The following is a 14,027-nucleotide window of genomic DNA, read 5'->3' as shown; positions in this document are numbered from 1 at the left end:
TTAGTGGGAAGAGAAACAATCATTTGAAGCTAAACGTGTTAAATTATATTGTTTCAATTTTTCATCTATCAAATAAATATTTTTATTTATTAGATTTACTGAACGACAGCACCAACATTTATCACAAATATTTTATTTTCTAATATTTTGTAACTAAATAAATATTTTTGTTTAGGAATTATAACGTTTATAATGGTACAAACAACATTTATTTTTATATTGAGACATAAATTTTAATTTAATTTATTCAAGTTGCAACAAATCGATTTATGGTGAAAGCATGAGCTTGAAAGACAAGAAAACTTTTTTCTGTTATGACAGAATAAATACATTATTGCTGTTAACTTTTTTAAACTATCTGCTTCTGTTACATCACTTTTTGGTTTTTACAAAAAAATACATTGTATCTTTTTTTAAAATAAAGGGGGGAGCTGGAAAAATGAAATAAAACTGTTTTTTTTAAATAAATACCAAAAATTATAAAAAAAAAAAAATTATTTTAAAATCCGATAAAGTTGCAGATAAACACCTTGAGTACACACATCTATTTTCTTCTTTTGTAATGTGTCAAAATGTGAGAACGTTAAGTGGATGAGCAGCTGGCAGCTCACCAGTAGCAGACTGGTGTCAAACTGGGCAGCTCCCAGGTGTGAACGCCACAGACTGCAGATTACGGATCCACCCACGCTGACGGCAGAACCTCCACCATCCTCCGTCTCCGCTGATGCAACTCCTACGCAGGCGCGTTGCCATGGAGACGTGAAGCACCTTTGAACGTAATGCATTGAATCTGGTGAGTGAGGCAAAGGGGGGTCGCCACGGAAACATTGCACAAAGCAACCTGAAGAAAGGAGATGCCCTCCCACAGGAAACTGAAGTCAGTCAGAAAAAACCTTTTCCCTTCAGCCTGGAATCTCACAAAAATATGGACCCAGATTTCCTATTTTATGATTGAATAAAAGGTGTTTTTACATAATTTTTATGCTTAAATATTATCCTGCACGACTGAGAAACATACAGGGCTCATTTTTCTAAGTCACATTTTCAAATCTGACTTTAAAAAATTATTAATTATTATAAGCAATGGATAACATGCCGGATGTTATTCATTTATTTATAAATGCCACAGATTAAAGCCAAATATTTAATCAGCAAGCTAAATATTTAACTTTAAGAATAAAGATTTAATTCTATTTAGCTAGCAAGCTCAATATTAAGTTATCAAGTTAAATATTTAATTCATACAACAGCTATTTAGGTCCAAACTAGTTAGTTAGCAAACTAAGTATTTAGTTTGAAGCTAAATATTTAGTTTAACTAAGTGTTTAGTTTTATCTGTAAGCGAAATATTTAATTATACATTTTAGTTTGATAAATATTCAGTCTTGGAGTTAAAACTAAATATTAAGTTTATAGGCTAAATATTTCTCACTAACAAAATATTTAAATCTAAATACTTGCTAAATATTCAGTTTGGATCTAAAACTAAAAGTTCAGTTTGCAAGCTAATTATTTAGTCAACCGCTAAATATTTAGTTTTGAAACAAAATATTTAATTAGCAACTACATATTTAGTTTTTGATGCTAAATATTTAGCCTTTCAATTAAACTAAATAGCTTTCTATTTAGTTAGTAAGCCACTAAATGTGTAGATGGCTATTTATGAATAAGTATTCAGCTTACTAATTAAATATTCATTTTGGAGCTAAAATTATAAAAGCTAGTTATTTAGTTAACTTAATAACTGTTCTGAGTTCTCAACTGAACACATTTTTTGATTGGTGAATTTATATCATGTGACTTTCAGACGCTGTAGTTAGTTTTTATTTTTTAGTTTGACGTGTTACTTTTTTCCTTCCCTTCTCCAGTTTATTCAGTTTTTTTAAAGCCACACAATCGGATCCAACAAACGGACCGAAACGGTTTGACGCCTGGCTCTTTTTGAATATTTCGTAAAAGCCTGTTTAAAATTCTTCCCTCGGCATCAGTTTTTCTCAAAAACGCATTCAGAAGCCGTATGTGGGGACGCGGCTTGCCTCGGGGGACAGAGACGCGTCCCCAGGCCCTTCGTGTAATGTGGACACATGTGATGTCCTCTGAGGAGCCGGAGACCGGAGAGTTTCTCTGCAGTGCTCTTCCTCTGCAGTGGAGACCGTTATGTAACGCCGAGCGATGAAGAGGAAGGGAGGGGGGCTTGGCTGCAGCAGCGCTCACATTTTCTGCACTGCGTGGAGACAGGAAGACACTTTTACCAGGCACACAGAGAAACACAACGCCTTGCAAAAGCATTCACTGGAAATCCTGCAGGGCTCCGTCATGTTTTAATAAACTTTCACGCTTCTTATTGGATTTGCTTTGTTTTAGACTCTATAACGAGGTTGTGGCAGGACATAAGCAGGAAAAGTGGCATGAAGACACATCACCCTGAGTGGAACCTGGTGGTTGCGGCATCATGCTGTGGGACGCCCTTCACACTGACGGATAACTTGGTCAAAGTCAAGACTAAATAGAGAAAATCTGTTCAAGGCTAATTTTGCCTTTACCTTTTAAAATTTGGGGTTTCCGATTTATCAGCGCCGATTTCCTTAATTTTGGGAGATTGTTGATCGGCTGATATTTACATGTGAAACCGATTTTATCCACCGATCTGATCTACATCAGCACAGGTCTAAAAATCAGCCACTGTCCTCTTGTACTCTGCAGTGAGAGAATTGGACTGAGACCGGCCCACCAGATCATGTCTGCATGTTTGCAGTTAACTCCAGTCACTCCAATGTCACCAACTCAACGGCTTTGTTGCTATTTTCAGACAAAAAAAAACAACAAATCAATATCAGCCAAAATCGCTATTGGCTTTTTAAAGATCGTAATTGGTGATCGGCCAGAGAACTGCAATCGGTGCAGCTCTAACTAAAATCACCAGTAACTTTAGAGAAGTTCAAACATAAATCCAACAGAGAACATTTCTTTTGATGAAAAAATGGAAATAGATCAGAATCTAGATATAGAAGCCTATATGAGAAATACTCCAAATGTTTGCAGCAGTCATTGAAGGAAGAAAGAGGTTCTGAATAAAAACCCAAACCCATTTTTTAGATCTCCGCTTGTGCCATCAGGACGCAGAATAGTGACGTTTGTCGAGTATCAATGACGTTCAAGTTGGATGAATGAGACTTGGCCGTTCAGATTCAGATCACGTTTGAAAATGATTTGAAGATCGGATGTCCCAGTGGCCTGGGTCGCATTATAAAACATCTGATCTGTGTTGTTTAGACTGTCATGAGAAGATTGATACAGTTCGCACTAAGGTAGAAAAATTATATATATGCATAAGAAATTAGAATTGGGTCACTTCAGGCTGCAGTGTTAATATAGTTTAAAACTCGTCCTATTTATGCCTCTCTGTGGATTTGTACAATAAGTTACCTGTTCATTAAAGGACGATAAAATTACAACTTCTCAACTCCAGTGATGTAATATTAGATAAAAGCACGTGTAAATCGCCACGCCGCACGAGGAATTACCCGGTCGGCCGCTTCCTCCTGATGTGCTGCCTGTTTTTTCAGATGTGAACGCCAACAGGCCTGGGTTCACTCAGCTGAAACATTAATGAAAGTTCAGAATTACGCAACAACCTGGACCGGATCCACCGCTCGGCCACCGGAGGCCTCAGCACTGACTCACACACCGCCTCATGATCCGAAGATGAAAGCGGGCGAACGGTAATTATCTCTGCTAATTAAAGTGGAAATCCTCAGAGTGGGACAGAAAGAAATCACAGTGAGAGATTTTAGATTATTTTTCTCCTGGATTTACAGAACAGCAGTTTACATAATTGTCTTAAAGGGTTTAAAGGCTCAGGAAACAATGTTACATATAAAAATAACTGGCTCAACATTGTGACTGGAAGTTTCTGCCACTAATCTGGATTTAAGCACCATTTTTATCTGGACTTTCTGGAAAGAAAACAAGCCACATCTTTCAGTTTTTGTACCGTTTTATTTGTTCTTCTTCAGTTGTCTTGAAAAATCAAAAACAATTTCTACAGACAGATAAATTATTTCTCTGATACAGTAAAGACTGGAGACTTGGTTTGATCTTCTCATTGTCATCCTAACGTTGGACCGAGTCCGAATCCCCATCAAAGCTGCTGCTGTTGTGCAAAACTCATTTATGAAGATTATCATGAGGATTTCCAGCAGGTGGCGCTGTTGTGTGGACAGTACCTGACATTACTAGTGTTATTCTTTTGTGTATTAGTGTTATTTTTTATACATCAGGTGACAGAGGAAATGAATGTTGGCACTTAAAGCAGTGGTGTCCAAAGTGCGGCCCGTGGGTCATTTGCGGTCCTTGGAGAAGTTCTGTGTGGCTCCTGGACGCAGTTTGGGCTTGGTTTACGCCAGCAAATGGAGCTGATCCAGATTTGGGGTTTTTTGTATGTGATTTTCAGTAACAAATTTAAACTTTAAATAATAAATTTTAAGTACAAATTAAGTGTTTTTTGTTTTTGTTTGTTTTTTTGCTTTCATTTTAATGACAAAGTGAGCAGAGCCACAAATCTCCAGCGACTTTTTTCTCCAAAACACATTTTATTGCCCCCAATAATTAAAATGGGCAAAATACAGTTCAGAGTTTTCAAAGACAATTCTCATTTTTGTTGCTGGAATAAACTAAAATTGATTTCTTGACCCACAAGTTTTGAAACTGTACAACTTTGAGACACTTTTTCAGACATTTTAAATAAAATCATGTTAATTTGTTGCTAAGCAGATAAAAAGAAAATAATTTGCCAAATAATTATTTTACATTTTGTAATATTTTGGTTATATTTCTGTAGTATATGATATAAATTTGAAAAATGTAAATAAATAATAAAACAAATATTTTACATTTTTAAATAAAATGTAAAAAAACTAATAAATTGTGGCTGCTGTGTGCTTTCAACTCGGTGATTTTGTGCTAAACGTCTGGACACCGAGGATAGTCCTGCTTTATGTTTTAAAAAGTGGGGTTATCTGGAGCGCTATAAGCAGTCAGCATCTTTCGTAGATTTGATGAAATCTCTGAAAACTTTCATTTTGAATTCATATGAAATGAATTTCTTCCAATCTGCTGAATTTATCAGTCAATCTCACTGGAGCTGAAAAAAAGTAAATATTTTTCAACTCAAATCAACTCGTAAGCAGTTTGAACGCCATTTTATAAGCCTTAGAAGGCCATTAAGTTTACATAAGACAGTTACTGAAACACATTCATGGTTATTTACACTGAAGACTAATCTGCTCAGACCAGGACTGCAAATGGTTGCTTGGAAATATAAAACCTTGAAAAAACTGATAATTATTGTTTATGTCTGAGAATCAAAAGTGAAATAAATTGTGAAAAGAATTGTGCTTTACTAAAATAAAGTCAATATATAAAAGATGTTTGGAAACCCAACTGACTGAGAATATGCTGGGGTTTATCAAATTTTCAACTTTTATTTCCACTTTTTTTTCTCAAATTCCTGAGATTAAATTTAGAATTTGTTTTTTTTTCCTAGCAAATTTTCAAACTCAGAAAATTCTACGATTTTTCTAGAAAATTAGTAAGATTTTTTGTCAGAGATGTACTCTTTTTTTCCCTATGCGCTGGCCGTAATACGCTGTTTAATCTATAATGAAACATGTTCCCCATGTTAATAGTGAAATAGAACAGGTACTTTTTCCATCAATATTAAGAAATTAATTTAAAACAAACTCTTATATCTTGCTTAGAAGTAACTTGTAAGTTAGTTTTCTCTTATTTCAAGTATATTAAGTTATTTGCACCAGAAACTGGATCAAAAATACTTGGTAAGATTTTGTGTTTTTGCAGAGTTTGTGTGTTTTCGACAGGCAGCTCCTGCATCGTGACTCTGGGTTTCAAACTAAATATGGAAAACTACAGAATAGCCCTTTTAATTGAGCTTTATGGGGATTCAGACCTGGACACAACACAACTGCAACATTTTCAGCCAGTTATTAAACATTAAATCATTAAACCTTCGCCTGTTTTTCTGATGCAAAGCGGATAATGTTTACATTTTGTTGCACCTGCTGATTTGCTGCATTGAAATATTTAGTAATAACAGTTCAGCTTTAAGTTGTGTTCAAATTAAATGGAGTTTCGACTGAAAATGCTGCAGCTCGTCACTTCCATCAGACGGTAAAACAAGTTTTAAGCCTTTGAAACAGTTTAAGGCCAAAAGTACCTAAAAAAACAATTTAAAAAAAGAAAGAAATCATAAAGTCAGAGACAGTTTCGGATAAATGTTTAGGAGATGTTTGCAGAGTTTGTAGATTCTCTGATGCTCAACTTCTTATCCAAAAATTATAAACGTGTAATGATCTGATCAATATATATAAAAAATGATCTGTAAACAAAAGGTGGAACGGTTTTTTCCTTCTTGCATGTAAAATATACACCTCTTGTTCACAGGGCTCCTCCGGGCTGAAAAACAACGTTTATTCGTCTTCTGAAAATAGGATTCAGATATGATCTCTACACAAGCATCCTTCATTATCGTCGCTACGCTCATTTGTCACTTCTTACTCTAAAAGTACCGTATAAAAACAAAGAACAGGTGGTTCTCATGCACATTCCCCCCAGAGCCCCAAACCGACGACGCCCAGAGCCACAGATGGACAGTTCCTCTTTTACAGACATAATAAAATAAAATAAAAAAACACACCCTTTTTTAATTCTACAGCTCTATCTACAGATCTGTGAGAAAGTATTTGCCCCCTTACAGATTTATTCAGTCGTTTTGTCACGTTTCTGTTTCAGAGCAGAACTGAATTTAGTTTTTAAATTATTATTTTATTTGATAACAGAAAACAAAACAATGCAAACCAACCTGGCCTCTATGTGAAAGAAGCTAATATAACTAGCCCCGCCCCCCGACAATTTCTGGAAAGTTCCAGCAAAGTGGGCGGAGCCAATACGCACAAAGGGGCGTGGCCAAATGTGGCCCTCAAAATTATGTAAATTATTGATTTCCAGTTATTAGCAGAGGTGGGTAGAGCACCTAAAATTTGTACTCAAGTAAGAGCAGCATTGGTTCAACATATTTTTACTCAAATAAAAAAGTATTTGGTAAAACGTCTACTGAAGTACGGAGTAATTGGTCAAATTATCAATCATTTAATATTAAAAATTACATCATCAGACAAACCAACGTTTTTAGTTAAATGGAAAATTTGGTATTTTATGGACAAAAATAACAACAAAAAAATAACAAAATCAGGGGAAATAATTTTTTCCAAATCAGTTTCTTTCAATAAAAAACTTATGAAACTAACAAAAACTGTAGGTCTGTGTCTGGTAAATGTTTGGTTAAAACATGTTTGTTTTTAATTCAGCGGGTTGAAAATCCAGGAATTTTACTCTAGTAAGAGTAGAAATAGTCTTACTAGAGATATTCAAGTAAAAGTAAAAAGTACAGTAAAAGTAATTTTTTTCAAAAAAGTTTCCCAGGTAAATGTAATTAGTTACTAACCAACTCTGATTATCACTAACTCTGGTTTTACTTCTTGGATTGCTTTTGCCATTTAAAACTGCTTTTTGTGTTTCCTCTGTTCATCAGTGTCTAATATTAAAAACAGTTTGATGGTCTGAAACATTTTGTTGTGACAAAAAAGCAAAAACAGAAGAAATCCAGAATACTTTTTTATATGTGAGATGACAAATAAAAAAGATCATTTATGTATTAAAACCATAGAATTAATAGCTTAAGGTGACGTAAAGTCGTTGAGGAGCAACCTGTGGTTTTGGTGCTCCAGTGAAAGACGATAATCCGGTTTTATGTTGAACCTCGTCCATCGATGGCTCTGGGCAAACCAGTGTTTCATTAACAAAGACACGACAAAGTACCAAACCCGACCGGCTCCGCACAGGGCGACGCTGCGATCGACATGATTCAAATCCCAACGGTCCACGGTGACAGACACGCAACAACTAAAATTGATTCATAAAAAAACAGGAAAAGGAACCGCTTCCAAAACAAAATAAAAAACGTCCAACGACGTGGTCCTGATTTAAAAACAATAAAAACGAGCCGCCGTCTTTGGGCTCTGGAGACGCCCCTCGGTCCCTTCGCCCGGGTCCGGTGGAGTGTTTAGGGGCTTTTCCTCTCTGCTAGGCGGTCGGGGTGGAAGGAGACGGGGCAAATAAAGCAGCTCCGAGGTAGAAAACACTCAGAGGAGGAGAGAGAGAACGACTCAAGCCCTTCTGAGGGTTTTGTAACCGGGCCGGCGGCCTCAGACTCACGCAACCATGACGACAAACGAGAGCAGCGGCAGCTAGCGGTTGTTCTTCGCCGCCTCCTTGGCTGCCAGAATGAGAGGAGTGAGGCTGGAGAGAGGCTTCGCCATCTTCAGGAACTGGTGCTGGGAGACAGAAACATTCATTTAAAATAAAACAAATGTGGCTACTGTGAATGTTTTACAATTCTGATGCATTTATAAACCTGTCGCAATAAGCAATTAATCAATTAATCTCATGATTGACTAAAATAAGCTCAATCATTTCCTTTCTGATGATTAGTCTTTTTTGAAGGTTTTCGGTTTTCATTTCCTTTTTATTTATTGATTTAGCTGTTTTGTTTCATTTTAGATATCTAAATTATCTTCCACTTTCAGTGTGGTCTGTTCTGTATAAAATTAAAGTTTATTAGCACAACTATACTATTATAATTATGTTACTTGAAAATGGCTACAAAACAATATTATCATAACAAGTCGATACATTTATTCAGTGTTCTGATTGATTTCCAGCCACTTTCACTACTTTATTTAACAGCAGGTTTTCTAACAATTAGGACTGAATCAATTAATCAAATCAATCGGATTAATTGTGATTAATCAATTATTGAAGTAATTGATAATTGTTAACTGGAGTATAAAGATTCAGAAAAAGACATTTGGTGAGAAAAACAACAGAGCAGAACTGTACAGAATATATATAAAATTTACATTCAAAATAAAGAATTGCTTTGTAAACATGCTTTAGCCAAAACTCCTCTGAGGGGTGTAGTTTTTTTATAATAATTTCTGCTCTGTTTGCACACTTTTATTGTTGTTTTTAATGCACAAATACACATTTAGCAAACTTTTTAAACTTTTCCTGCTCAGTTGCACATTCCTTTGGATTGGACTATGGTATTATTTCATAACTGCACTGTATTTATGTTAACATTTGTCATTAATATTAAGGAATTATTGATTTAAAACAAGCTCACAGTTCTTGCTGAAAAGTTACTTGTAAATTATTTTTGTCTCATTTCAAGTAAGATATTTTTACTAGAAACTAGACAAAGAATACTTTTTAAAATTTTGTGTTTGTGCATAAATTCACTAGCTTGGATTGCTTTCATCATAGAATAAATTACAGAATTTGAAAACAGTTTTTTGTTTCCTCTGTCTAACATTAAAAACCAATAAAATTAAACAATGTGCAGATTCGTTGGTGTTCAGTTGTTTTAAATTAACGTATTGCAGGAATTTAACTATGTAAACAAACTGCACCTATATTATTACCCATTAAGCCTGTTAATGTATCTAATATGTAAACAGAGCTCTATAAATTGCTGTCATTTTGTACTTTTACTGTTTTTATTTTAAATTCAAACTAACAGCTGAAAAATGGTTGGAAATTACTTGTCAGCTTATTCTCAAACATTAAGAGTGGAGGACCTTATTTTTTATTTTTATGATTAGTAATTCATTTAGGAGGGCAGGAAAAGCTTAAAGCATCATTCTAGTTTTACTTGGTTTTGTTTTTTCTCATGAACACACCGGACCCGGCTGTACCTGCAGTAGTTCTTTAGCGGATCCTCGTTTCTCCACGTCCATCTCCAGACATCGGTTCAGGAAGTCTCTGAATATTGTTGACAGTTTCTCTGGGTTCTGCAGCTCCGGCGTCCCGTTGGTTGCTATGAGATACAGCGCCTTAAGGATGAAGAAAAGCAACATTTTTAAGGTTTTTTTTTCCCAGAATGCAAACAGAGGCTTGACGTTGTAGAAGCTTTACTTTACTGCCATCTAGTGGTTGATCTAGTAATGGCTGAATTAAAATCTGCACATCCTTCAACTACATTAGGGCATCAATGAGATAAATGATGTTGTAATAAACAATAAATCAATTAATTGCATGATAAATTGAAAGAAGATAAATAATTTCTATTTGCCTGATTTATTGTTTTTGTTTTTCTCTTTCTGCCAAAAACTGGATGATAAAATCTTCAGTCTGGTGTTTTGGTCTCAACCAGCTTCTTTTTGTTTACAGAGACTTCATAATTCACTTTATTTATTGTTTTGTTTATTTATTTTGGATATTTGAAATGTCTTCCAGTTCCAGTGTTAAATATACATTAGAATTTAAAGTTTATTGATCTTTGAGAATCTGCCATAACCATTGTATTTCTTGAAAATGGTCTCAAAACAACCATATTTATCACAATAACTTCTGGGACAATTTATCGTCCAGCAAAATTTGTTATTATCATGATAGATCTAGTCATGGTGTTCGTTAAGTAATTCACACAATTCTTCAACTTTGAGACAGTAAACCACAAATCTAATCATTAAATAATAAAAGATCCTCCTGACTTTATGATGTGGTTGTCATTTTTGACTATTTTAAGCTGTAAAATCTCTCTGTTGACTAAAAATCTTTATGTTAAGTAGTAAAATATCACAGATTAACCCCTTCGAAGGACAGTGTAACTGTATTTCTTCTAAAAAATAATTAAAACTAAACATAAAAAATGCTTATAACTTGATTTTAAGTTGAGTCTGAAGTCCCGGCTCTCACCCTGAGGGGATTCTCGTTCAGATACGGCGGCTCCCCCTCCACCATCTCGATGGCCATGATGCCCAGGGACCAGATGTCCACTTTGGGTCCATAAGCCTTCCGGGTCACGACCTCCGGAGCCATCCAGTAAGGAGTCCCCACCATGGTGCTGCGCTTACTCTGTTCCGGAGTGATCTGGGCGCAGAATCCAAAGTCGGCTGGGAAGTAAAGAGAGAGAAAGAGCCGGACCTCAGATAAACTTTCAAAAGTTCAGGTAAATAAACTCCCATGTTTAATGTGGCAAGTAAACCCACCACTGTAAACCCACTCGCTGCATGGCTGTGATTTTCCCTCCACACCTGTTTATTATGAAAGGCTACATTTTCCTGAGCTGGGATTTATGAGAGGGCATTGCCTTAGTAACGGTTTCCATGGTTTCCAGACATTTTTCCCCAAAAACCCACATTTTTCTCAGGTCTTCAAGACTAGTTATAAAATATAATGTACTAAAGTTAATTTAGAATTCATAACGAAATAAATAAAATATGGAAAAAAGAAAATAATGAAAAAAAATTGAAAAGAAAAAAAAAGACTACAAAAAAGAAAAAGGAAAGAAAAAAGAAAAAGAGAAAGAATAAAGGAAAAAAAAGAAAAAGAATGAAATAAAAATAAAAACAGAATAAAATAAAGAAAAAAGGGAGAAAAAGGAAGGAAGAAGATAGAGAGAAATAAGAATGGACAGAAAATAGAAAAAAGGAAAGAATGAAAGAAAGGATGGGAGAAAAATAAAGAAAGAGAACTAATGGAAGAAGAAAGATTGAAAAGAGAAAGAAAAAACTCAAAAAGAAGAAAAGAAGCAACAAAAGAAAGAAGGAAAAAGAAAGAATGAAAATGAAAGAAAAAGAACAAAAGGAAAGAAAAAAGAAAAAACAAACCAAAAAGATGGACAGAGAATGAAGGAAACAAACTCTAGAAAGAGAAACTTTCTCTGAAATAGAGCTGAGTTGTTTTGTGAAACAGGAAACAGGAAGTGAAGGAGCGACACTGACTGAGCTTCACGGAGCCGTCCATGCCCAGCAGGATGTTGTCGCTCTTGATGTCTCGATGGATGACCTGGTTCGAGTGGAGGAACTCCAGCGCCTGCAAACACTGCACAGAAAAATAAACTAAAATTAGAACATTAACAAAATACAGAACATTTATAGTTACATGAAATCAACTGAAAATTAACACTTGACATTTAAGTATTTATAGCAGAGGTCACGTTAACGGAATATTTTCCGTATTTGACTGGTTATTTTTTTAAACCACAGGAAAATCGTCATTTTGACAGGTTATCATTCACACCCTTGACTGGTGCATGGGCAGATATTACAGCCTTTATGCAAAGTGTTTATCGCAAAGGCAACTAAAATCAATTAATACATTTTTTTTTCTGAATATCATCTCATGGACACTGAACTAAATGTGTCTTTCTGACCGGGAGCTGACCGCGTGTTGAAGAGTTATGGACCAGAGACTTTGGAGCGCCTGGTTAGGAAGCGCATTCAAACTTTTGGTTAAAATGGCGCGTTTAATTCCAGTCTCTAGTTCACACAGAACAGAGGAAAATGTTGTGTTAATCCATTTATAGTCTAAACAGAGGAGCTGGCAGTTTATATTGAGGAAATAAATAAAGTTAATTATACTGTAACATGCGCAGTGCGCTGCAAAACCAATGCGGACGCGGCTCCACCGCTGCTTACAATTAAACTTAACTCACCCTGCGGTTTTAACAAATGGAGCTGGAAGACGTTACCCTCCTGCGCCCAGAGAGAGAGCAACGTTCTGGAAGAGCGCGGCAGACGTAACATCTGTCCGTTTCAGGGAAGCGAAAATCCTCGTAAAAGCGCAACGTCCGGACCGCGCACAGGGTAAAAAACTCACAGTTCAATTGATCGGTTTGGATCAGACGGATCCGACTGTCCGACTGTCACAGCATAGCTAACTGTGCTATATCTACCATTTGTCGCCACTAAACAACTTTAGCTGGAATCCGTGTTTGAAAATGAGGTGCATTACCTGCTTTAAAATGTTAGAAAGTCTAATCTAACAGCTTGCAGGAGGAATTTGTGAGGCTGAGCGTTCAGACCCCAGCAGGTGAAGTGCTTGTAATTTAAGTGGAGTCGTTTAATTTAATTTATTATAAGTTATTGGGGCCACAGTCAGGGGTTTTTGTCACTACGGAGAAAATGTTAGAAGCGTTCATCTGCTTTATGTGATGTATCTGGATTCACGGTTCATCTGGTGAATATTAACTAAACCGCATAAAAATGCGGTTATATAGCCTAATGTTAATACGATTATAATTTGAAGGGTAAAAATAGAAAATGACAGATTTGTTTTAATGCTGTCGGCCAAAATGACGGAGAACAAAAATGTCTAGCGCGACCTCTGATTTACATATTTATTTTTTTACCTCTCTGCACACGGCAGCAATCTGAGCTTCATCCATGCAGGTTTCCGTGACGACGTCGGTCAGCGAACCTCCAGCCAGGTACTCCATCACCACCCACAGCTCATCGCCGACCAGGTAGCTGCACCATGACATAAAACAGAACAATGAGCTGCTCTGTTTAACACAAACATATCTGAAAGTATCAGATGTTAAAAAAAAGCTTCTGTAACGCAATGATAACAAGAACAATAATTCATTTTATTTAGGGGCAACGTTCAACATACCCACAAGACTACTTAAAGTCAAAGTAAGGCAGAATATAATAATAATAATAAAAATAACAACCTTATTTTGTCTTATAAGGTATAAAACTACCTTATAAGACTAGTTAAAAGAAAAAAAGATAAAATGTTACAAAAATAATATGTAACTTAATAGTGAAAGTGAGTCAGTTTAAATGTAAATCATCAGCAAATTGGGTTTAATAAATTAAAAAATGTTCTATAAAGCAAAACATCAACTACATTTTACAAGTAAACTTTGTGTTTTCATATTTTTGTCTTCATAATAATAATCATAATAAATTTTTATCAAAAAGAGAATAATAAGCTGTTATCTATGTCTCAGCACCTCCGAGAATAAAAAAACTAAATCACCTCTCAAAAGAAAACAGTAGTTTGTTCTGATGTTGGACATTATCGGTGGAAAAGTTCTGGCTTTAACATTTAAATGTTTTCTGAGTTTGTAAAGATCCACCGGCGTTCGGCCAGAAAGC

General features: G+C 35.5%; 1 protein-coding gene across 2 annotated transcripts in view; it reads right to left on the bottom strand.

Annotated features, from left to right (window-relative positions):
* Positions 1 to 4,480: 4,480 nt before the first annotated feature.
* Positions 4,481 to 14,027, bottom strand: part of pak1 (p21 protein (Cdc42/Rac)-activated kinase 1) — a 57,753-nt gene continuing 48,206 nt past the window's right edge. For both annotated transcript variants that reach the window (XM_032591053.1, XM_032591054.1), the window contains 5 exons: positions 13,274 to 13,391; positions 11,865 to 11,964; positions 10,837 to 11,033; positions 9,834 to 9,971; positions 4,481 to 8,411 (listed from right to left, as the gene is read on the bottom strand). In XM_032591053.1, the coding sequence (XP_032446944.1) occupies positions 8,325 to 8,411; positions 9,834 to 9,971; positions 10,837 to 11,033; positions 11,865 to 11,964; positions 13,274 to 13,391 (640 nt within the window). In that variant the 3' untranslated portion in view covers positions 4,481 to 8,324. The remainder of the gene's footprint in view (positions 8,412 to 9,833; positions 9,972 to 10,836; positions 11,034 to 11,864; positions 11,965 to 13,273; positions 13,392 to 14,027) is intronic.

Source organism: Xiphophorus hellerii, chromosome 18, assembly GCF_003331165.1.
Source record: "Xiphophorus hellerii strain 12219 chromosome 18, Xiphophorus_hellerii-4.1, whole genome shotgun sequence".
Taxonomy (NCBI): Eukaryota; Metazoa; Chordata; class Actinopteri; order Cyprinodontiformes; family Poeciliidae; genus Xiphophorus; species Xiphophorus hellerii.
The sequence above is the reverse complement of the archived record's forward strand: the minus strand, read 5'-3'. Positions and strand labels throughout refer to the sequence as shown.